At 36.8% G+C, this 25,884-nt stretch overlaps 1 protein-coding gene and 1 pseudogene across 3 annotated transcripts in view; one reads left to right on the plus strand and one right to left on the minus strand.

The window, feature by feature from the left end:
* Positions 1-25,884, minus strand: part of DOP1B (DOP1 leucine zipper like protein B) — a 133,186-nt gene that overhangs the window by 10,644 nt on the left and 96,658 nt on the right. For all 3 annotated transcript variants that reach the window (XM_072614920.1, XM_072614918.1, XM_072614919.1), the window contains 9 exons: positions 24,231-24,286; positions 19,422-19,526; positions 19,248-19,314; positions 17,832-17,976; positions 8,531-8,613; positions 6,723-6,832; positions 6,386-6,532; positions 4,753-4,814; positions 4,153-4,281 (listed from right to left, as the gene is read on the minus strand). In XM_072614920.1, coding sequence (XP_072471021.1) covers positions 4,153-4,281; positions 4,753-4,814; positions 6,386-6,532; positions 6,723-6,832; positions 8,531-8,613; positions 17,832-17,976; positions 19,248-19,314; positions 19,422-19,526; positions 24,231-24,286 — 904 coding nt within the window. The remainder of the gene's footprint in view (positions 1-4,152; positions 4,282-4,752; positions 4,815-6,385; positions 6,533-6,722; positions 6,833-8,530; positions 8,614-17,831; positions 17,977-19,247; positions 19,315-19,421; positions 19,527-24,230; positions 24,287-25,884) is intronic.
* Positions 19,880-21,702, plus strand: LOC140504029 (large ribosomal subunit protein uL30-like; annotated as a pseudogene).

The raw sequence follows: 25,884 nt of genomic DNA on the forward strand, positions 1-25,884 counted from the left end.
ATAGAAAGGAAAATCCTTCGCTCTCCCCTTCCCAGTCTACTACTCATTTCCCACTCTTCTAAGGTGGTATGATCTGAGGAAAGGTGTGGCCCCTGCTTTTCTGGCCTGTGGGTGATCGATCACAACCATTCTTTCTCCTCCTGGAGAGGTCCCTGCTTCCCTATGGTCACATGCTCTAATGTGCTAGTGTTCCTTCTTGCCCTGGCATTGTGATGAAGAATTGTGTATGGGCAGTGTGACTGAGTACTGCACCCAGGGCCAGAAAAGGGTCCCCTGTACTCTTCTGACCACATATCTGACCCTTTTACTGTTTGTGGGCTCAGAGGTCCAGATGCTGTTGCTGCCAATTCAGGGGCATGCTGCCTTGCTAGGGCACAGCCTCTGCTGGACTGCCCTCTACTCTCATCACAGTGAGAGAGACCTTTCCTGCTGACCTTCTAAGTTGTCTTGCGCTGGAAAATTGTTTCACCTCCTTTTTATGTTGGTTTTGCCACATCAGAATTAGTTTTGAGGCATTATTTTAAAGTTTGGCAGGGAATTGAGGAGAGGTTGGCCAAGTCACTGCCTTCATTCCATCATCTGGTTTTCCCTTTGTTCCATCTGTTTTCTCACTTCCCTCCACCATCTATTTTTAAATATTTGACTCCCCCATTTATGCATTTCTTTCTCTAGCCACTCTCACAAACTTGACAAAATCAACTAATAATCTTTTTAATTAGGAGAGAGATCTCATGCCTTCTCGGTTCAGGGTCCTAGCATATATCTCTGTTGGATCAGAGCCTGTTTCTACTAAAATAACACGTCACTATTAAAACCAGAGCCCAAGCTTCCTATCTCTCTTGACCTACAAGGAAGCCATTATTTGTTATTTTAGAAATTCTTTATTTATACAAGTATGTGATATGAATAAATTTCTATAAGTGGAAGCTGCAGATTTAAGCAAACTTATCTTTAGCTTAGCTAACCAAGTTCCTTATGGTATCTACTGTTCTCCTCGCACTGATGGTAATTCCTTTCTCTCAGACACATAGATACCTTGTACTCTTGGATCTTATTTCTCTTTTTTCTTCTTCCTTTGTCATAGTTTTATAAGTATGCAAACTTCTGTTTGAATTGTGAACTCCTTGCACTTGCTTAGGGTTCCACATGGATATTCATTTCTCTTGTAATAAACCTAGTTTTCATGTAAGTTTCAGAAAGTTGCTTTGTTGGCATTTTAAAAAGAAAGAGGTAGTTAAGATAATACACCTTCATACTCCTTTGTTGTCACCACTTTGCTCTCAAAATTCAACACGATGGGTGTTGAAAACCCACCTAAAACAAAACCTTTCCAATCTTTCTGTTCCTTCATGTTTAAATAGTTTTTGCTTCTGGGATAAGGGAGAAGAAAGTCATCTGAGAAGTGGCTAGGAGAAGTAAGTCCCCTGGAACACTGCAATATATCTAGATTACTGAAGTATAGGCTACTTAATTGGGAGGAAAGAAAGGTCTAAGCCACTGTTCCCAGTCAAGGGAGGAGCTCAACTAATTTTCGGCCACTAGGGGAAGCAATACATAGGGGTTTTGAAAAGCCCTGGTGGCTCTAATATTTAGCTTAGCTTAGCTAAGGATGAATAAAAAACTCAAATTCCTTTAGTCTCTTGTAGTTCTTCCAAAAGGTCTGATCTCTGTAGCCCTGTTTATTGTTTGTGTATAGATATGGTTTTGCTTCTTAAGAGATTTTCTTACTGCAAGTGATAATCTTCCTCCGTCTTCGGAATGTAAATGGAATCGGTATATAGATTATATACATGCATACACACATTTATACATAGTCATATTAATAAGCAATGCTTTTTTTGTGTGTGGTAATTTACTTTTCCTCTCCATGGGATCTGGATTAATATTTCCAAGGAAAAAAACCCATAAGCATCTCTATATATTTTACTGTTCTTTACTAGAGAAAAGAATCCAAGGCCATTTTTCTGGAGTCTGCCAGATAACTTATGAGGCGAGTCTCCCTGAGAAAATGAGCATTAGGAGGATTAAAATTTAAGAAGGACCTTGAAGGACCAAGCTGAGTCAAATGACCCAGCACTTTTTTAATTTATAAGGCAAGGAAAACAGAGATGATGGCATGAAATTTTTATTTCAAAGTAAAATCATGTTTTTCCATCAGTTGATTGATGTGCCTTATCTTTCTACTGTCAACACCCCTATCACTTGGCGTAGATCCTTTGAAGTGCCTTTGCCCTCTAAAACTAGCCAAAGTGTTTATCTCATTTCCTAGTAAGTAAATAAATAATTCATAAATAATATGACTCTTCATAAATGGGGCCCAAGTGGCCCCAAATAATCTAATAGATAAGACCCTCCACATCCCCTGTATTAGCTGACCTTGAATAAATCAGAGAATATTCCACTTTTATTCTCTTATATGTTCCACAATGTAATTTATCCAAAGATCCTAAATCATAGTTCTCTAAGCAGAGATAGCTTATTGTGATACCAATTACCATCCTGGAGCCTCTAAAAAAATAGGAAGTAGCATATCTATCATGCATCAGGAAAAGAGAACCTTTCCTATGCAAAAATAAAAAGCTGGGAAGCTATGGCTGGAGATGCCACATGTAATGTGGAAAAGGAAGATCTTCCTTGTCCATTAATAGACCTAGCACATGGAGCCTGTGGTCACATGGAGCTCAGACTGGAGGGACCTTGTGCAAGGAGGGGAAGAAGGGAAGGAGGGAGGGAGGGGGAGAGAAGGGGAGAGAGAGAGAGAGAGCGTGAGAGTATGAGCGGAGAATGAGAGCATGCAGAGCAGAGAGAGAGAATCAAGTTGTGAGTAGGAGGAGGGAGGAACTTGTCTAGGGGAAGTTGTCTTCATGGGGAGGCCTGACAGAAAGAAGGTTTAAGATGTCGGCGTTAGTGATAAGTACCCTGTTAATTCTTACCTCCTAGTATTCTAATGATGTCCCAAATAAATATTTTGGTTTTGCCTTTGAGAAAGAGAGTTTACTATATTTTGCAAATTTATCCTGGAAATAAGCATTCATATTCATAGTGGGTGCTATGGGTATTACATTGGCATTACATCATATTACTCCAATCTGGAACTAACATACTACCACATTAATATGGAAGAGGATTTGGATTAGGTTAGTATCCCACTCCTCCACGTCCAGTCCTCCTAGCTCTGTCGGTCATATATAATATCCTTTGCTAAATTTCCTTTGGAAATGTAAGTCTTATGTGCAAGCCTTGTTTCCCCCTTTCCCTAGTATGGAACTAGGGTGCCACAGAATCATTCATATGGAGAAACATTTACGGCCAAATGAAGGAGATGAAATGGGTAGGAGAAACTCATAAAATTTCCTCTTCCTTGAACTAAAGAAACTACTACCTTAATTGCTATGTTGAGTATCTAATTAAAGTCAACTGTTCTGGTTATCTCTGCTGTTTCTATCTATCATCAGGAGATAGTCTCCAGACACTAATGTGCTAGATGACGCTATGTTCTGTACCAGTAATACTGGTCTAAACTTAGACCAGTCTGGTAGCTATCACTCTCAGATTTGAATCTCTTTCTATCTAGGCCCATAGGACTTAACATCATAGACAGGCTCTTTCCTGTTAGCTAATCTTGAATAAAATCAAGGAACACACCAGTCTCATATTCTCATTCCTTTCAAGAAATTACTGTGCCCCAAAATCTCCAAGTGTAACAGATAATATCTTGATCTTTATCAATCACTAATGTAGAGCCACTGCAAAGGAGAAAGAATCTCTGATGCATGTCAGAGATGGTACTTTTCCTATACAAAAAAACAAAAGCTGGTAAACCATTGTTGATACGGCCACACTACCCCAATCTGGGGGAACAAATTTGGATGTAGATTTGAAAGCCCATAGGACCCCTCTTATAATTCTCCCTGGAGGTGAAGAATATCCGTTAATACATTTCCTTCAGATTCAAGTCTTGGGTTTGAATTTTCTTTTTTCCCTCCCTTCTCCTATTGGAGATGCATTTGTACCAAATGAATGAATTTTAATGGGTAGGGGAAACATTAAGCCTTCTCATTTTCAAATCTTCCTAACCTTGGGAGCCCTTATTTCATGTAATGAGCATCCCCAAATTAAAGTCCCTCTCTACAGAAAAATCAGCAATCTTACCTTGTATCAGTGGAAGGTACAGATGATACTGATCAACATCTCCACTGAAGACAGCAAATGCTTGACGCTTTAGGAGCATGGCTTTCTGCTCAAAACTTGAAAACAATTTTAAAGAACTGCTTTGCATATCTAAAATGAACATGACAAATAATCAGTATGTACTGAAGAAATTTCATGGAGAGGTAAGTTACATCATTGATAGTAGTAGAATTACTAATACCATCAGTGCAAAATCATAATCCAATTAAACAAAGGCACATACCTATCATATCTTTATGTATTAAAAGTGGGTGGGTAGTTGGGGAGGATATAAGGGCAGTATTGAATTCTCCAAAAGTTTTGTCATTCTGAGAAAATAATTATCTAAAGTTTCTTTTCAAGTTGAATATTAGGAACTTTCAAAACACTGCTAAGTTGGGACATTTCAAGTCTGAGAATGAAGAAAATGTCAAATAGTCTAGTCAATAAGTTGCGCTTTTTAAGTTTAGGCTTGGTTATAAAAATTTAAGTAAAAATTCTAAAATTGGAGGTAAGATCCTATATCTAAAGTATTTTTTAAAATTAAATAATAAAATAATCTTTGAATAACATAATACTTACTCATTAAATCTTTAAACATTGTTTTTTCATGTGTTAGAAGATGGTCAATAATGGATCTCCAACTAAAGATGGTAAAATAATAAGATTAAATGTAAAACTGTGAATCTAATTATAAAAGTATCAGGAAAATATTAATTTAAAGCTTTTCCAAGTAAGGTTAATAAAGATACAAACAAAGAAAAATACTTTTTAAAAAAAGCAAAGCAAAAGTCACTCATTCTTTAAGGTTATCAAAAGGTTAGAAAAGTCATTAGTGAAATTAAACTTTAAAAAAAGAACGTATGATTAGTGAATTTTTAGATTTCTATTAACTTGTCTTTTTCTAGAACTTCCACCAAATAAATCAGCCTCTTTATGATGCTTTTTGCTTACCTATTATAAAGCATAGAATTGGCGGTGGAGTTCCATTTACCAGTGGTCTCTAAGGTTGCTTCCAGCTATAACAGTAGGAATATTGTATAGAGGACTATTTTAAAAGAGTCAATGAGAACCCAGAGGGAGGTCACAGGAGAGTTTAAAAGGATCTCAGAGACTAAAATATTCCACAATATCATAGTTCTTCCTATCCATGGCATTGAAAGCTAGAAGGAAACTTGAAGAATTCCCTTTTACCAGATAATTTCAGTCTAGGTTGAATTTATTTGATGGCATAATCTTCCTCTGATTCAACAATGTGTGTTTCAACTGTAAACTTCAGGCTTTGTAACTTTCTCTCTTTAAGGCTACATGCTATCCTGATACTGACAAACTTTAAGTTTTGTTTTTTTTAATTTATTAATGGAGAAGTATCAGTTCTCTAGATGTGGGATGCCTGGAAGGATCAGGAGCAGGGATCAGAAAGAAGTGAATACGGTTGGGGAAAGAGATGAGATCATTAACACAAATTAAAACCTACCTATTATAAAAATAACAACAAAGTATTGTGTGGATGAGAGACAAAATATGCTCTAAATATCCTATTTACTAGTTTGGGAAACATGGAAGAACTTCTGTTTCCACAGCTTTAAGTGATCAAAGTCGTGACCTAGAACGGTTAGATTAAAGGTCAGAAATTTGTGTGCATGTTTGACAAGCTGTTTGAGGGAGAGCCCATCAGAGAGGAGAACATGAAGTCATGTGGTCAGTGGAGGATGTGGTGGGGAGTCCAAAATTTGGAACAGTATAGATGGCTTACATTTGTCTGAACAAACTGTAGTCTTCCTATATCCTTACTTGCAGGAGGAATGAACGTAGAAGGCACTCCCTCCTCCTGAAGAGGGGTAGAGTCAGCTTTGGTCAAAGTGTTCAGTTCCTCTGAACTCTGCTGTAATAAAGTTTCCTTGATACCTTTTTGTGTGCCAAGCGTATTTTTAACACTAGTGAGCCAAACAGCATGGTGACCAAAATTAAAACATTCTCTAGGAATAAAATGTTCTCCCCAATGAAATGAAATAACACTTTCAGATAACTAGAATGACTCTCATGCTATGAAAAATCAAATTAATTCTGTTAATTACAAGTAGCATGTTACAGTTTTGGATATATTTGCTATGAGTAGATAACACAGATATTGATGAGATTATCATAACACAGATGAGATTATTTTGATTTTAAATCCGTTATGGTATACTATACTTAGAAAAACCTTTCTTACTGAACACAAGAAGTATCCATCTGAAAAAAACCAGGGTCCAAATATAATTCCAGGACTTCTTTTTTCCAGGCTCGTTTTGTGTAGGCATAACTACTCAGGGAGCTGAGTAGCTGGGCCCCCGCTCGGAAGCTAGGGATGTTGTAGGCACTACATGGGGGAGGAGGATGGAAACAGGGAGTGGGGGGGGAGAGAAGAAGGGGAAAGATTGAGTTCAAAGACTGTCTGGAGAACATCAATTGACATATTTATCCACCCCTCCCCACACCTATATTTTCATCCAAATTTGGAAGGGATGGTGGGGGAATGGGAGGAAGAAGAAGAGAAAGAATTATATTACCTGTGATTTCGTAAATAAGGAAAAACGTAATACAGCAAACGTGAAATTAGTGGAACAGCTTTCTCCTTCTCATCACTACGATAAATCACATCCAAGAGACATGCTACAATCTTAAGAAAAAAAAACAACAAAAGGAACACAGCTCCTACCACACATCCCAGAAATTTTTTTGTCTAAGACATGCTAACCATAAAATTTCCAAGTATGATTTTCTGTTAGTATTTTCAGTGTGATACAGTGAAAAGAGCAAAAGTCCTAGAGAAATCATTGCACTTGTATGGACCTCTAGTGCCTCATCTGTAAAATGAATGGGCTAGATTTGCTGTTGTTTATCTTCATTCTTGAAAAGGACCATGACAACAGGAAGCTGATGCCATGACTTACAAGTGAATTGGATTTAAGTGAGGGTGGGCTGTGCAAAGTCACCAGCCTCACTTTCTCCTCCAGAGCCTTCTGGGTCCAATGGCAAGATAGAGATGAGGAGAACTGGAGATGGCCTGGATGAAGTGGGAGACCTTGGCCTTTTTAATCTTTAACAGGTCTCAGTTCGACTGAAGCAGTGCCCATTCAGTGATTAAAGCTAGGTAAGAAATGAACTAAGGAATGGCCCATTTTACCTAACTAAAAAAAATCAGTCTGGGAAGGGAAGACCCACAAGTTTTTTGGCCAAAACGGAAACAATTACTATTTACATCCCCTCTGAGCCAACAGGGTCCAAACAATGATCTCTTGGGCATTGGCCTGGGACCTATTGCTGGCCAATCAAAGAGATCCAGAGTGATTTGGGTTTAATTCTAACATTCTGTGATAATCTACTTTACAGCCATATCCTTTTGAGATTGCAAAAAAATTACTGGTTTTACTTAACTGATTCAGTAACTTAAGACAGTGTTCCATGGAACCTTGACATTTTGTTTGATCAGAATAAAGATATCGTGAGAAAATTTCATTGATAATAAAGACTGGCAAAGGGTGGGTCACTCAAGAACCAAAACAACCATGGCATTGGCCGTGAACTACTATCCTCTTGCTGCAGTGGGGACCAAACCTAGTGTAATGTATTTTTTTAGGATCATAGATTTAGAGCTGGCAGATCTACCTTTGAATCATATAAATCTATGAGCTGAAAGAGACATAGAAGCATTCTGGTTCAATCTTTTCATTTTACAGACAAGGAAACTGAGGGAGGTTAAGTAACTTTTCCAATGTCACATCATAATGATTGTTTGAGGTTAGATTTGAACTCAAGTTCTCTGATTCCAGAAAGCCAGTGCTCATTCCATTCTACCATGCTGCTTCTATTGCCACAAGTTTGAGAGAGCTATATCCTTCATACACTGAAGCCCTATTCTGGTGTCCCTCACATAATTTCTTTCTTAAAGGCCATGCCTTAACCCCTTGATCTAGATCTTGCCACTGAACCTGGATGGCTCTGAAGGAGAAAATAAGGCTGATGACTTTACAGAGTCCTCCCTCACTCAAATCTAATTCACTTGCAAGTCATGGCATCACCTTCCTGAGTCCTTTTCAAAAATAAAGACAAGTAACAACCACCACCACCTCAAATTACAGATCCACTTATCCTCAAATATTTTTCTTCCCAAGATCCCCTGTCTCCTTTAGTCTGTTCCAAAATTTTCTATCTTTATATTGGGAGTATTCCATAACCCAGGCAATCATTTTCAAGGTTCTACCAATTGTTCCAAAGCACTGTATGGACAAATTAGCTTGATAACCTCTGACTTAACACAACCAGCACCACCCTCCTTTAAAACAAAGATCCATACTGAAAAATCCAATGTCTTTACCTCTGCAAGGAGTGAGAGAGCATGCACACTGTACACCGAGGGGGCAGATGCAGATATCATTGAGGAGGGTGCCGCTGCTGCATCTATATGCAAAAAAATCATTTGTACTTTCATTTAGAATGTATATCATAACTCTGCATCTAAAAATATTTCATAAGATTAAGGTAAAATATTTTCACATTCCTAAAACAATTTTATGTATATATTAAGAACTTATTGTTCATCTCTCTGATAATACATACATATACAAATAACTAAGAATATGAATGATTTCTGACAGATGGAATAAGGCAATTAAGATTTAAACCTTACTTTTTTCATGTTTACTTAAAAGAACATGCACTATCAGAATAGGTTGAACCAGATTGGAGAGACATGCCATTTTGAAGTCTTATTGTATATCTACAGGCTTTCTGTGGTTTCTTTCAATTGGCACTTTGTTTTCTACATGGAGCAAACAAAATGAGTGTTTTTCTTATATTATGTCTCATTGTGGTGTTCAAATTTTTGGCTTGTGTTCTGCTAGGAGAATCTATAAGCTGTATCTTGTCTGCAGGATCACTATGTTTTGCTTGTATAGATATGTTTTCCTTAAATGCTATTGCTTTTTGATTCTCTTTTTCTAAGCTATCCTTAACTTCTGTATATTTGCATTCCCAATTTCTTCTGTGAGACTTACCACTGTAGAATCAAATTTTTCTATTCTGGTGATTCTTTACACTGTACAGGTCATAAATATTGGTTTCAAATTTTATTTCTCCTTTAAGCCATTCAGCAACATCTTCTTGTAGTTTCATTCTCTCTTAGGAATCCATAGGTTCTAGATTTCATCAAGCGTTGACTCTTTTGCTTTTGTCTTGCAATATTTATTATTTAGATGCTTTGACTCTTCTAGTGGATCTGCAGGCCATATTCTCTTCTGCTATCTTAACATGTCTTAATCCTGTTGGTTTATATTTTATGAAGGTCTTTAACTGAGTTTTCTTCCTCTTGAGATCTTTGATGATTTCAGCCTTTTTTCCCCTTATATTTCTCTATTGCTCATTTTCTGACTCTTTTCCCTTTGATTGCAGTTTCCCTCAAAGTCATCTTAACCTCCTCTCAAGCTAAGCAATTCACATTTCACCAACCTCAGCTTCTGCCCTACACAACTTCCAGGGGAACAGAATTGGTCCTAAATGGATGCTGGGATCTTTCCTTCAGCCTCTCTGTCTGTTTCAACTCTCCCTCCCATCCCCCCCATATACACTCACTCACTTACTCACTCAAGTCCTATCCCTGTTCCCTCTTTTCCACAGTTCTCGAGATGAGTACTACGGTAGCATAGTCTGCTGCCCTACTGCTGCCCCAGTGAGCCACACTGGGAGGAGGGAGTGGTAGAGTTGTGTTCTGTTATAAGTCCATGAGTCAGCTTGTATAGTCTTGCCTATGTGGTGGGGGAAAGGAAAAGGGTGCCGAGAGAGCAAGTTGGGCATTATAGATTAGCCTTCTCTGCTGTTAGTTAATTCAGCTGTTACCTCTTTGGGATTCTTGGTGTCCTGTACCATGGAGTCAGCTGAAATTGCTTATCTCTTATCTATGGTTCCTGTTGTGGAGCAGTTTGAGAGGTTGTGAAGATCACAGAAAATGTCTTGCTCTCCATTTTGTTAATCACATGATCTCCATCTTATTTTAAGTCCAATATTTGCTATGTTAAAAACATCACAGTAAGACTGTGTATAGGTACTGCCCTATGCATCACTATAGAGAGTACACAAACCAATGAAACCATGGCTCAAATTAAGTTTTAAAATGGTATATTTACTTAGCAAGTCATAGGACTACAGGATTATAGATTTTGTGCTGAAAGAAACCTTCAAGATTATCAAATATGATCCCCTCATTTTATAGATGAAGAATCTGAGGCCCAAAGTTAAATGCTATGTTCAAGGTCACATAGGTGGTAAACAGGTCTTTCGATTTCAGATCAGTGTTCTTTCCATTGCACTATAAGCTTGATTATAAAAGCAATGTAGAGACAGTCAAGATGAAGGAGGAGAAAGTAGTTGTGCAGCTCTAACAACTATTTCAAGTAAGATCTCAGATGAATACCAACCCAAGAAGTGATTAGCAATCAAAAGAGAAACCACACTAGGTCAACTTTCCAACACAAGATCACAACCCACAGGCAAGTGACCAGGTCTGGGAGGGCTGGGATCTCAGAATCAGTTTTCCAGGAGTTGGAAGGGGCATTATCATGTTACTCTAAGCCAAGAATGAAGATCTTGGAGTCAGACTTCAGGAATAGAAAAGGGTCATAATGATGTCTCCTTAATCCAGGAAAGGGGAACTAGAAACCAAACCCTGGAAGTGAATGAGTGCTGGGTTTTAAGGAGCTAAAGAGAGGAGATTTCAGAGACAGACCTTAGGTGCAAAAGACTGAGGCACAGACTTCTTCTTTACCAAAATACACAGAGCATACACGTGAAAGAAAGTTGCAATTTAGGAAGTAAGGGTGGAAGAATAAGTACACAAAAAAAGATGAAGAGCTACTATGTTAGGGATACCAAAGACACAAACCCAGAAGGGAATAACTCCAAAACACTACCTGCAAGCAAAGCCTCAAAGAAAAACACAGCTTATCCACAATCCATTGGAATTCCTAGAAGAAATGATTCTAGATCTGAACAAAAAAATGATATTAACAAAAGAAATGACAGGACTGCAGAAAAGAGTTGGAAAAGAAAGAGGAGACTTAGAAAGAAAATTGCCAGTTTAGCACAAAAGAAACAAAACCTTTATCTATTTAACAGATTCCTTGAAAAATAGATATGGCCTAAATAGAAGGACTCTATAAGACAACAAGAAATACTAAAAGTCAAAAGATTGAAAAGTTAGAAAAATAGATATAATGTACTTCCTATGAAAAATAATTCAACTAGAAAACAGAATCAGGAGAGAAAATTTAAGACCTTGGACTATCTGAAAGTCATGACCAAAAAAAAGAGCCTAGAAATCATATATCAAGAATTTATGAAAGAAAACTGTCCAAAGGGCAAAGTGAAAAAAAACCCCACAAAGAATCTACTTCTCAAAAGAAATTTCAAAATAAAAACTTCTAGGAAAATCATAGCCCAAATCCAAAACCCAAATTCAAGTCACATTAAAGAAAAAATACTGCAAGCACTCAGAGTTTAAGTACTGAGGAACCACGGTCAGGAGAACAAAGATTTAGCATGTAATACTAAAAACAAGTGTAGCACGTGGAACATAACACTCCTATAAACAAGAATAATTTACCCAGAAAAACTGAGTATAATCTTTCAGAGGAAAAAATAGACCTTTAATGAAACAAAGGGCTTCCAAACATTCCAGATGAAAAAAATCAAAGTTAAATAAAACTTCAAACACTAGAATCAACAAAAACATAAAAAGGTCAATAGAAGTGACCAATAAGGATGCAATTTATATGGATGAACATTAAATGGGGCTAGGGGAAAGTAATGATACAAGTAATGATACAAGTTTCCATTACTTCTCTAATGTCATGAAGAGTCATAGAAGAAGTAAAATAAGATAGAAGCATAGTGGTTTGTTATCTTTTGATGATATTAAAAGATGTATAGGGAGGGAAAAAAGGATACACTCAGGGAAAAGGAGAGGAAGGAGGTATAATCTGTTATGTCATGTAATCAGGATGCACAAATACATGTCTTATATGAAGGAGAAAGGGGTTGGGGAGTGGGGATCACCTGAACCTCACAATCATCAGAACTGGTCAAATGAGGGTAGAGAACACACATACATACATCATTTGTGAAAAATTTGGAGGGATGTAGTATATTGAGAAAAAATTTTTATAGTTCATCTCAGGAATAAAGGCCCCATTTCTAGAATATATAGAGAATTGAGTCAAATGTACAACAATACAAGTTATTCCCCAATTGATAAATGGTCAAAGGATATGAACAGGCAGTTTTCAGAGGAAGAAATTAAAGATACCTACAATCATATGAAAAAATTCTCTAAATCAAAACTTTTGATTAGAGAGATGCAAATCAAAACAACTCTGAGGTACTACATCACACCTATTAGATTGGCAAACGTGACAGAACAGGAAAATGATAAATGTTGGAGAGGATGTGGGAGAGTTGGAACACTAATTCATTGTTGGTGGAGTTGTGAGCTCATCCAACCATTCTGGAGAGTGGTTTGGAACTATGCCCAAAGGGCTACAAAAATGTGCATACCCTTTGACCCAGGAATATCGCTTCTAGGACTGTATCTCCAAGAGATCAAAAGAAATGGGAAAGGGTCCCACATGTACAAAAATATTTATAGCAGCACTCTTTGTAGTGGCCAAAAACTGGAAATCAAGGGGATGCTCATCAACTGGGGAATGGCTAAATACATTATGGTATATGAATGTAATGGAATTCTATTGCGCCATAGGAAATGATGAACAAGAAGACTTCAGAGAGGCCTGGAAAGATTTATATGATCTGATGCTGAGCGAAAGGAGCAGAACCAGGAGAAATTTGTTCACAGCAACGACCACAGTGTGGGAGAGTTTTTTTCTGGTAGACTTGGATCTTCATAGCAATGCAAGGACATTAAAAAAAAAAATTCCCAGTGGTCTTCTAAGCAAAATACCTTCCACATTCAGAGAAAGAACTGTGGAATTCAATCGCAGAATGTAGCAGATCATGTGTGTGTGTGTGTGTGTGTGTGTGTGTGTGTGTGTGTGTGTGTGTGTGTGTGTGTGTGTGTGTGTGTATTATGTTTTGGTTTGTTATACAATTTCTCCCATTTATTTTAGTTCTTCTACACAGTATGACTATAATGAAAATGTATTCAATAGGAACGTATGTGTAGATCCTATATAGAATTGTATGTTGTCCTGGGGAGGGAGAGGGGTGGTGGAGAGTAGGTAAGGGGAAAAATCTAAGTTTTATGGTAGTGATTGTAGATTGTATTAAAAATAAATAAAATGAATATATTAAAATACATTTTATATATATAATTTTATATATAAATATATTTTTATATTATATTTATAATTTATAATATATTATGTATATTTACATATAAATATATATAATTATATATAATTTTATAATATAAAACATTAAAAAAAGAAAAAGTACAAGTCACAACAAATGAATAAGAAATAAAAGATATTTGTAGAAACTATTTTACCCAATTTTAGGCTAATAAAATGAATAGTTTAAATTAAATAGATTAATATTTACAAAAATATTAAATTCCTAGATTAACAGAATAAGAAATAGAGGATTTAAACAAGCCAATGTCAGAAAAAGAAACTAAGGAAACCATAAGTGAAATCATAAAGAAAAAACCACAGGACCAGATGGAGTTAGAAGTGAATTAGAGTAAACAAACAACCATTCATCTGATTATTGCACGAATTATTTATGAACATAGCAAAAGAACAACTCTTATCAAATTCCTTTTATAATACCTAATCTGGGGAGAGCCAAAACAGCAAAATGATCACCCATATGAAAATTTTAATTAAAAATATTAGCAAAGAGGCTACAAGTAATATAACATAAAAATCATGTACAGTTCCCAGGCTGGATTTATAATAGGAATTTAGGGTTGGTTAATATTAGGAATATTATAAACACAATGGACCATATTGATAAAAAGAACAAAAATCATATATAACAAAAACCATATATTGTATAATTAATGCAATACATGGAGAAAAAGATGGAGTTTTTGACAAAATACAATTCCTATTTCTGTTAAACAAAATATTAGAAACCAGGACTATATAGCCCTTTCTTTAACATGGTAGATAGTACCTGCCTAACACTAAGAGCTAGCATCATATATAATGGAAATAAAGCTAGATTCCAATAAGTTCAGATCAAAAAGGCAAGGGTGTCCATTATCCCCACTAGTCTTCAATATAGTGCTAGAATTGCTGGCTGGAGAAATAAGACAAGAAAAAAAATTGAGGAAATAAGCATAAGCAAAGGAGAAATAAAATTGGTACTTTTTTTCAGAGGATATGACGATGTTCTTAGAGAACTCTAGAGGATCAATTAAAAATTAAGTGAAACAATAGGTTCAGACAAGGTCAAGGATAAGGTCAGTCAATAAGCACATACTATTTGCTTACTATGTACTGTACTCAGTGTTGAAGATATAAAACAAGGCAAAAAGACAATCCTTGTTCTCAAGGAACTCAATCTAATTGGAGAGATGACAGGCAAACAAATATGAATAAACAAGCTGTATACAGGATAAGTAGAAAATAATTAATAGAAGGAAGTCCATTAAGAGGAATTGAGAACAGCTTCCTGTAGAAGGTGGGATTATAGCTGAGATTTAAAGGAAGTCAGGGAAGCCAGAAGGCAAAGATGAAGAGGGAGAATGTTCCAGGCATGGTAAAGAGCCAGAGAAAATGCCTAGAGCTGAAAGACGGATGTCTTATTCATGGAGCAGCAAGAAGACCAGTGTTGTTGGGTTGAAGAGTATGTGGCGATAAATAAGGTGTAAGATTAGAAAGGTAGCCTGGGAGTGGGGGATGTTCAGATGGGGATGTTATGAAGGGCTTCGAATGCCAAACAATGATCTCATTTCATACTGTCTCCTCCAGGATATTGCCCCCTTTTATAGGCACCCTCTCTCACTTCAATGTCTCCCTGTCTGTTGGTTGCTTCTTGACTGCCTACAAATATGCCCATATCTCATTCATCCTCAAAAAAACTCTCACTTGATCTATCCATCCCCACTATGCTGTATCTCTCCTGTTTTTTGTAGCTATATTCCTTGAGAGGGCTATTATAACAAAAGCAGTCTCAATTTAGTTCTCAGGGATGCCCTAGTAGACACAGTCTAGTGTCTCCTCTGCTTCATCCTTGCACAAGAGACTGCAGTTCCTTCCAAGAGGAGAAGCATGATGAGGTTGGGGATCAGTGGTGGTCCCTCTGCTCTCCCCAGAGAGAGGGGAGTACTGGGCTATAATTATGTTTGCTCTATTAAATATTGTTAGTTTACAGGATGCAATTTTCAGGTTCAAGCTAAACTCCTGATGGCTACTTCTTAATGAGAACCAACCTTTATATCCAAGGCTCGACTATCTCCCCATCCAATGCCAGTTCTACAAGGAACACACATAGCAAACAGGAAAGAAACCCATTTATCCAAGTTGACAGCATAACAGAAAGCAGAGAATATAGGATAATATATACCAGACAATACAGGTTGAAGGAGCTTTCCCATTGGAAATGAGATATTTTAGCTCAACCAAGAGAAAGAGTCCCAGATTTCACCCAAAGGGGAAATTTCTCTGAAACCTCTATTGTAGCAAGCTCCTCTCACTGACTTTCTCCCATAGTATCCCCTCAGTAACCTGAAGTTAGGTTGGCATTGTCCAACTTTTCTCTCCAAGACGAAAGCCAGAAGAGCCTGAAGAGAGGCAAGTGATGGAATTTCTCTTCTCTCCCCTCTTGCCAACTTGGCCCACCTCTCATGTAGGGGCAGGATACTGATTTCTACCAATGAGGATAGAGTCCTATACAACTGAATCTTTGAGTCAGGGTTAAATAAACAACAAGATAGTGAAAGACGAGTGTATTTAAAACTAATGATGTACAATTGATACAATCTTCTTCCACTTTACTGATCTCTTTCCCTTATCCAGTCCCCTATCACAGGTTCTTACCTTCCCTTTCTTCCTTTTTGTTCCTTCTTCAAACACCCACACTCCAAACATAGAATTCTTCTGACTTATTAACTAATCCTTCAATGAATCAGACCTCTCTCTTAATCACTACCCTCCCTCTGCTCCTGCTTTTTCCCAGTGAATTTAAATTTATTTCTGCAACTAATTCTTTGTGCCTATGTGTAGGTGTGTTCAAACTTCCTTTATTCAGATACAAGTGAGGTTCTTGTATAGCCTGCCTTCAACCCTTGCTGCCATGTTTGTATAGTTGTTTTGCTCTCTGATTATGTGAGATAAGCTTCATCTCATTCTTTCCCTTTTCTTTCCTGGTATATTCCTATTTTCCTTCCCTTTTCTTTCTTCTCTTAAGATCCACAGAATATGACAAAATCACTCCCAAGCCCAATGTCTTATTTAGTCTCTCTATAAAGGAAAGGGAATAAATATTTATATATCTCTTACCATGTGCCAGGTAGTGTGCTAAGAATTTTACCAATATTATCTCATCTGATCCTCACAACATCCCTGTTTACAGTTGAGAAAATTGAGGAAAAGAGGTCAAGTGCCTTGCTCAGGGTCACATAGCTAGTAAATGTCTGAGGCTGGATTTGAACTCAAGGTTCCTGACTCCAGTGCCACCTAGATGTGTACAACTCTTCTGTTACCTGAGAAGACATTCTGAAGGGATACTTGTTTCTTCTAACACTATTACAACAGAAATATTTCATTACCTATCATAGTCCCTTCCAAATGTTCAAATATAAGTGTACTTAACCTTTTGAGTTTTCTCTTCACTCCTATGTTTGCTTTTCAAAGTATCTATATGCTTTGGTCTTTTCATCAGAAATACTTGGAAGGCTGTATGTCATTAAAAGTTCATTACTCCCCTACTCTAACCAAACCCCTTCCCCCAAATTATACTTAGTTTACCAGTTAAATTCTTCTTCTTTTTAAGCTTTTATCTTTGCCCATTTGGAATAATGTATTCCTATAATTCCTCTCCTTTCCTTGGTACTTGTACTTATTCTTTCTGGCTACTTGAAGTATTTTTTTTTTTGGATACATAGATTTTGTCTATGCAATTCCTGGGACTTTTAAGGTTGATATTTCTTTCAAAAGAAATCGACAGTGGATTTTTTCTTTTTCACTTTTCTCCCTAGTTCTATTAGGTCTGGACAGTTTTCATTGATCATTTCCTGAAACATTGTATCTGCACTTTTTCATGGTCATAGTTTTCAGGTAGTCTGATGATTTGTTTTCCACGTCAGATGTTTCTGATGTGAAATACCTTACATTTTCTTATTTTTTTTTCAGACTTCAATTTTGTTCCAGTATTTCTTGCTGTCTCATGGAATTATTAACTTCTAATTTCCAAGAAATCAGTTACTTGATTAAGGTTTTGTAAGTTCTATATTAAACTGTTCCTTTTTTTGGCCATCTTTGCTCAAGAGCTATCATTCATTTATTTCATTTTCAATTCTTGCTTCATTTCCTTAAGGAATTCTAGTATAGCTTGTGGAAAATCTATGATTTTACTTAAGGCTTTGTCTGTAGAAAATGAAGAGTTATTTTATTCATCTGTGCAGGAAGGTGACATGTGGATGGATCTTCTATTATACCTACCCTGCAAATCTTCTTCAGTATCACATTCCTCTAAAGAGATCTGAGGTTGGACCTTCACTTCCAAGTTTCTGCTTAGCCAGCTAGTTTGTTCCAGAGAAGAACCAGCTATATTTCCCACAGCTTCCAGGACTTTTTGGGTGATGTCCTGCAAAGTAACCAGTGGGAATGTAAATGAAAAATATGTTACAGACCAAAAAACTCCCCACAACTTCAGTGTCCAAACTAGCCAGTCATATCAGAGAGTATTCTGTACAACTGAGTTTCAAGTACTCTGGCAACTGAACTGTATATTATTACTTGAAGACATTGGTTTTAAAACTTCATGGGTACTCTGGCTTTTTAGTGGTAATGTACTTTCCACATATAGTACAGGGATCAAAACTAAATAATTATGCAGATGAAAAGAAGGTACTATCAAATTATTTATCAAAATTTAGTAATGTTTTTGAGCCAAAACATAGCTTAGAATATCATCGCATAAAAAACTGTGGAACAGTAAAGATGGCATACACTATTTCAAGTATCAACCTGATAATATGATGATAAGATATTATTGATCTGAATTTATGACCAAGAAGTAATCAAGAATATTCAGCATGTTAATAAAACAAAATGAAGCTATCATTTATATCGCTCAATTTAATATTTTAGTGGAATGTATGGTAGAACTTTTACAGCTTAAAGACTGAAAAAGCTCTCTCTGGAGAAACATTTCTTTCCTTTCTTTATGTTAGTTTTCAGAGCTAAGTGAAAAACTGGAAACATAAATGAAAGTGTTATCTGCAAATTATTTGCAGAATATAATTTCACTTCTCTCTGATTTGATTAGAAGAATCTGGTAGTACAGTAGATAGGGCCTGGAGTCAGGAAGATTTAAGTTCAAATTCAGTCTTAGACACCTACTAGCTGTGTGACCCTGGGCAAGTCACTTAACCTCTGCCTGCCTCAGCAACTACCTCACAGGGTTGTTGTGATGATCACATTAGGTAACATTTGTAAGAAGCACTTAGTACAGTACCTGGCACACAGTAGATGCTACATAGATGCTTATTCTTTTTCTCCTTCACTGCAATCTAAAATTAATACACTAGAAGATGGAATTATCATGCTATCTAAAATATTTCATAATTGATAACTAAATCCACATGAAACATTATATCCCACCCATAAAGGCAAATAACTTTTTTTTAACAATATGCTGTGGATTATGTGCGCAGAATAGCAATAAATGCTTTCCAGTGAATTTATTTTTTGTTATAATTAAAAGTAATGCAGGAAGTTAAAATTAAGAGGACATGTTTTCAAAATTAGTTTCTGTCCATGAGAACACTGTATTTTATGAGACATCCTGGCAATCCGCTAGCAACAAAAAATAGCTCCTAGGCTAGTAGTTGGCTAAGTTTTTCATATACATACCTGCAGGTCTTTCTGATCCTTTTTGCTTTCCAGGTTAGGCGTTCTTGTCACAAAGTCATTGAGCATACTATTGAAAAACAATTCATTCTAAGTCAATAACATAAATATTTTTGCTGGTATGAAATATCCCCCAGGGAGAAATAACATGGCAATTTAAATATCCTGATTTGATACCTGAGGAGCAGAAAATATCCAGGTGGTGCTAGGTTCAATTGTACAGATTCTTTTAATACTCCTAACAAGGAAGCAAAGTTTTCTTGTAGAACTGAGACAGGGAGTCTGTTAAAAAAAAATCAAGATGTAACAGAATTCACAGAATATGAGAGTTAGAAGGGACTTCGGTGACCATTTAGTCTAATCAATACACCAAAAGAATCCCCATTATTATATAACTGACAAATGGTCTTCCAGCCTCAGCTCAAAGAATTATAGGGAAAAGGAAGTCTAAATTGGACTTTTTGCGTCTTCTACCCACTGCTCTTGGTAATGCCCTCTACAGCCAAATAGTACAACTCTAATCCTTCTTCATGTAACTGTCCTTTAAATACTTAAAGACAGGTACTTAGTTCCCCCTCAGTTTTTTCTTCTCCAGGATAACCACTTCCAATTCCTTCAACCAATACTCACATGATATGAACTCAAGAATCATCGTGAATTACTCTCCTCTGGACCCTCCTCAGTTTATCAAAGTCCTTAAATCCCAGTGCTCAGAACTTCAAGAACAGTGGTATTATCATCTCCCTATTCCTGAAAGCCATGTTTCCCTTAACGCTGCCAAAGATAGCATTAGCTTTTTGGCTGCTACATCGTACTGCAGAGTCATTTTATGCACGTAATCCACTAAAATACTCAGATCTTTTTCAAAGGACCCATTGTCTAACCATGCCTTCTTCATCTTGTGTAGTTATTTTTTTTCTTTCCATATGTAAGAATTTATATTTATCCCTACAGAACTTCATCTTGGATTCTGAAACTCATACAATGTGTCAGCAATCTCTCCCATCTTTGTGTCACCTGCAAATCTGAGGAGCATGCAATTCATACCTTTATCAAAGACACTGATAAAAATAGTAAATAGCACAGGACCATGCATAGAGCTCCAGGACATTCCACTGGAGATCTCTTGCCAAGTTGACACTGACAATCATGATAACTCTTTGAGTTGAGCCTTACAGCCTTTTCTGATCCATCTGACAGTATTAAAGTTCAGTCCATAATGTTCCATCATCTATACAATATGAGATACTTGAAACATGACATCTTTATCACAATCTTTGTTAGAATCTAGGTAAACTATATTCAGTAAACAAGCATGTTCCTCATCTATAGGCTTAACATTGGACAGAACATGGTTAATAACTATACAACAAAATGAAAAGGAAAGGTGAAAAGGGTATTTGATTCATTTGCTTGTCCTTCACCCTCAAATACAACATGTGCGGCAACTGTAAGACAGTATAGGGCAAAAACGCAAGAACCCAGCTTAGCCTCTAACTAGTGTGTTACCTAGCACAAATCAGTTCCTTCTTTTGTAAAATGAAGAGTTTGGATTTGATGATTGACAAGGTCTCTCCTGAATCTAAAATTCTAGGTCTATCATTGAGACTTCTGTTCCAAGTTATTATGAAAAGCTATGCAGTTCCAATTCAAAATATAGTGATAAAAGACTACAGAAGACTGGAAATGTTATCAAAGACATAAAAAGCCAAACAATCCTTGTTTCTGCGGATGAAGTCATGACAGGTAAAAAAAAGGAAGCTATCATCTGTTTCAGAATCTGTTCTGAAAAGGTAAAATACCTTTGTGGTACTTAACGTCAAATGCCTAAAGAAGATGGCTATTAAAAAAAAACGCCTTTGTAAGATTAGAGGAATACTATCCTTAAAAGAACTACCATAAGGAATGCTGGCGGAGATGCAGAAGAGAAATCTGACTGTTTTGAAAGCACAAAAAACTGGCAATTACTGTGCACTAGCTGAGCCCAAATTATCTTTTGTGATCAGAATTAGAGGTATCAATAATGTTAGCCCAAAGGTCTGTGACGTATTAAGTCTTCTCTATCTTCACCAAATCTTCAACAGCACTTTTGTTAAGTTCAACAAGGTTCAATTAATGTACTAAGCATTGTGGCACCATACATTGCATGGGGTTACCCAACCTTGAAATCTGTGAATGACTGTAATTTACAAATGTGGGTATGACAAGATCAAAAAATAGAGAACTGTCTTCATGGATGACACCCTTATTGCAAAATCTCTAGGTAGATATGGAATTATCTACATGGAAGAATTGATCCATGAGAGGTATGCTGTTGGCAAACATTTCAAAGCCTCCATCAACTTCCTGTGGTCCTTTAAATTATCTTCTTCATGGGATGGAATGAAGAAAAAGACCACACATCTCATGGAAGGTACAGATACTAGTAACTGGAAGACTAGATGAAAAGGCTTATTAGGAAAATGAGCTAAAAGTCTCTACCATTATTATTTTTCTAGTGGTCTATTAATAAAAATTTTATTTTCTAATGGTCTATTAATAAAAAACATAACAAAAAGCCAAACAGGATTTTGTATTTTATTCCAGAGGTAATAACTGGAAGTCACTGGAGTTTATTGAATGGAGATGGAAACGATTAGACACACACTTTAGGAAAATCAGGAGAATGGAAGGACTGGAGTGAGGAGAGACTTGAGGTAGGAAGACCAACTATAAGGAATCAGGAAAATTTCCCAAGATCTGTAAGTCAGACACTGAAGGTACTTAGTCCAGAGAAATTTGCTGTAGTATGTTTCATTTAATTCAGCAAATATTTAAATACCTACTATGTAAAAGGCACTGGGTTAGGTCTTAGAGATACAACTCAATTTTTAAGAAACTTATAATCTAAAGAGAGGGCAAATCACTCAAACAAATAGCTATGATACAAGTTGAACTTGAAGTGAGAAGACAACAGAGTTAGATTACTGCTTGCAGCATTTAATAGCTATCGGACCATGGGGGTAAGTCATTTGACTTGTCTGAATTTCTGCTTTATAGTTTACAGTCTCACCTGTATAAATGATGATGAGATCATCTTACAAGATTATTAAAAGAATAAAATTGTATGAAAAGTACAATGGACTCCATAAATGAAATCTCTTATCAGCACAATTGTTAGGAGATTAGGCTGGAAAGACAGGCTGGCTTCAGACTAGGGAGAGACTGGAATGACAGAATCAGAAGCTCTTTATTCTTTACAGTTTAAACTTTCTTTATACTATATACTTTATTTTTTATTTCTTCTCCCAGCTTTGCCTTTGCCTTTTTGGATGTTATGCCCCACTTACTGTTTTACCTGTGTCCTTTGCTCAGCACCTGGCACCTTCTCACCCTGGAACCTCCCTTCCCCATGCTGGCCTCTCTCGTCCACTGGTGAATTTCTTCTAGGACTCTGTTTTGGAGACTGACCCAGACTGGCCATGCTGTATTCTCCACCTAGATATGCTTTGGACTCTCTAGTCTCTACCTCCAAGCCTTAGCTGCCTTTCCACCTAGGAACTCCCTTTAGCTCCTAGGGCCTTTTCACCCTCTGGACTTTGTCATCATGCCTCTGGTGCATGCCTCCTGCCTCCCATTTTGAGCTCCATTTTGCATCATCTTCCCCTGTTAGAATGTAAGCTCCTTGAGGGCAGGAAATGCTTTCTTTTGTATTTGTATCCCCATTGCTTAGCACAATGCCTGACCCACAGTAAGTCATTAGTAAAGACTTGCTGCCTGCCTCTGTTCTATAAGAAGTACTATAAAAAGAGGAATGCCAAAGAGAAAAATAAATAATGAGCACATTGTAAGAATATTAAAAATAAATATTATATAAAGGACAATGAAGAGGTGCAAGGACAGGGGGTATCTGTGAGAGGAGCCAGTGAGAAAGATGCACCAGATAATCAATAAACTCTGAAGAACAGAATTAAAAGATGTCAACAGAGAACTGTTTGAGGGGAAGAGAAAATGGACTGTTCATGCAGGGAGGGTGAGTTACGGCAGGTAGACGGCCAGACTGCTCCACTGATACTCTGAGAAAGTCAAGAGAAATCAAAGAAGAATCCGAACACATTAGATGGCCTCCCTAAGGTGAACCTATGAGAGAATATGGATAAAAGTCACACAGGATGGGAAGGCATGGATGGATTACAATTTGTGTCACTGAAAGTATCTTCCAAATTGATGAGATATGAGGTAATTAATTCTTCATTACACTGCTATCACCACTTTGCCCAGGCAAGGTCTTTTTGAAAATAGATTATCTTTTTAAGTTTTTTTTTTAATAGATTGAAGAAAATCTATAGATCCTGGATTAAGCATTATCTCTGAGCTGAATATGCCTCTTTCCCCCTGGTCTTTGTATAATTAAGAAACCGAAGTTGAAGCTCACATAAGATAATAGCTGATATTTTAGACAGTGCTTTTACTTATATGATCTTGGGAAGGCTTATGTAAGTAAAATTTCATAGTAAAAATTACTCTTTTTCCTCTGTTCTTATAAGGGGCATTTCTAATAAGCATAGACATATTTTGTGATTATCCATTTAAGGTTTTTTATTTAACTTTCTTGGTCCTCAGTTTTCTCTTTCATAAAATAATGGAGCTGGAATAAATAAACAAACAAACAAATGAATGAATAAATACGCTATAAAGTGCCCTTCAGCCACTGGATCCTACGTTCCTTTAAAAAGAACATTACGTTAGGCCAGGCCTTATAATGAATATTGCCTGACTGTTAGCATGTACCATATAAATAGCAGCCCAAGTCTCTAGGAAGGGAAAGTGACGTCATCTGCCTTATCTGTGTTTGGAGAAGTAATGGAGCTCTCATGTGGATAATTTCCAAGGCAAGACTCTAAATTAGGAAATAAAATCATATTTACTTCTAGATGTTAGTGTAATAGAATCTGTGACTCGGGAACACTCGATTAAGAAAATTACAAAAATCAAAAACTCAATTACCTTTGAAGGTAAGTGTAGCTGAAATGCAACACAGGGATATCCACTAGAGACGATTTCTGAAAATAAGCACAAAAATGACTGTTAGAAAACAGAGAAACAATTTTCAAATACAAGGAATGTGACACCCACATAGCTTATTAAATAAAAAAAATCATACTCCACTTACCATTTCATGACTGTTCAGTAACTGTACATTAAGCCTCTATACCAGGAGTATCATAGGACATTGGTTTTTTGATATAGCTTCCCTGACCCCGACATTCCTTCCTTTACCCACACAACCTGATTGACCTCAGCTTCCTGGATGCTGCTTCTTAGTCTGGGAGCATAAAAGGTCCCAACCTTTTATAATCAGGTCCTTTCAGACTTGTTGGATGCTCCAGAACACATAATTCATTGAGTTGAAGACTGACTAGCAAGACATATATTCAGATAGAGATGAAAGGGAGCCTCATTCAGAGAAGCTAAGTGAGCTTATATCCTTGTTGCATATTCTTACTATGTTAGGTTGAAGTAAACCTCTTTTGTTAAATGTTGTAAGTGCCTGGTTTTATCCCAACGTCATACTAATAGGGCTCTGGCTTAGAGCCAACAATGTGCAAGGCATTAGGGCAGGCAGACAAAGACAAACACAATGTTCCTTCTTACAATCTAAAAAGGAGATCTCTTCAAGAAAAGTAGAAATATCACGTAAATACTTCATGCAAAAATGGGCACAGTAAAAGACAAAAATGGGAGAGACTTAACAGAAGCTGAAAAGGTTAAGAAGAGGCAGCAAGAATAGACAAAAGAACCATACAAGAAAGATGCTTAACATTACCTACAACCACGATGATGTGGTTATTGATCTAGAGCCAGATGTCCTGAAGAATGAAGTCAAATGGGCCTTAGGAAGTATTGCTAACAAGAAGGCAAATGGAGGTGAAGGAATTTCAGCTGATCTATTTAAAATCCTAAAACATGATGCTGTTAAAGTGCTGCACTGAATAGATCAGCAAATTTGGAAAACTCCACAGTGGCCACTGGATTGGAAAAGTTCAGTTTATGTCTGAATCCTAAAGAAGGGCAAGGTCAAGGAATGTTTAAATTACTGAACAATTATACATTTCACACACCAAAAAGGTTATACTGCAAACTAGGTTTCAGTAATATGTGAACAGAGAATTACCAGAAGAGCAGGCTGGTTTTTGAAGAGGCAGACGAACTAGAGACCAAATTGCCAACAGTCACTGGATTATGGAGCAAGCAAGGGAATTCCAGAAAACATCTACTTCTGCTTCATTGATTACACTAAAGCCTTTGACTGTGCAGATCAGAACAAAATGTGGCAAGTCCTCAAAGAGACGGAAGTGCTAGATCATCTTACTTGTCTCCTGAGGAACTTGTGTGCAGGCCAAGAAGCAACAGTTAGAGCCCAACATAGAACAACTGATTGGTTTAAGATTGAAAAAAGAGTACAACAAAGCTGTGTATTGTCACCCTATTTATTTAACTCATATGCAGAGTACATCATGTGAAATGCCAGGCTGGATGAATCAAAAGCTGGAATTAAGATTGCTGGGAGAAATATTGATAATCTCAGATATTCAGATGATACCGCTTTGACGGAAGAAAGTGAAGAAGAATTAAGAAACTTCTTGATGAAGGTGAAAGA

The sequence above is a fragment of the Notamacropus eugenii genome, chromosome 5, assembly GCF_028372415.1.
Source record: "Notamacropus eugenii isolate mMacEug1 chromosome 5, mMacEug1.pri_v2, whole genome shotgun sequence".
Lineage (NCBI taxonomy): Eukaryota > Metazoa > Chordata > Mammalia > Diprotodontia > Macropodidae > Notamacropus > Notamacropus eugenii.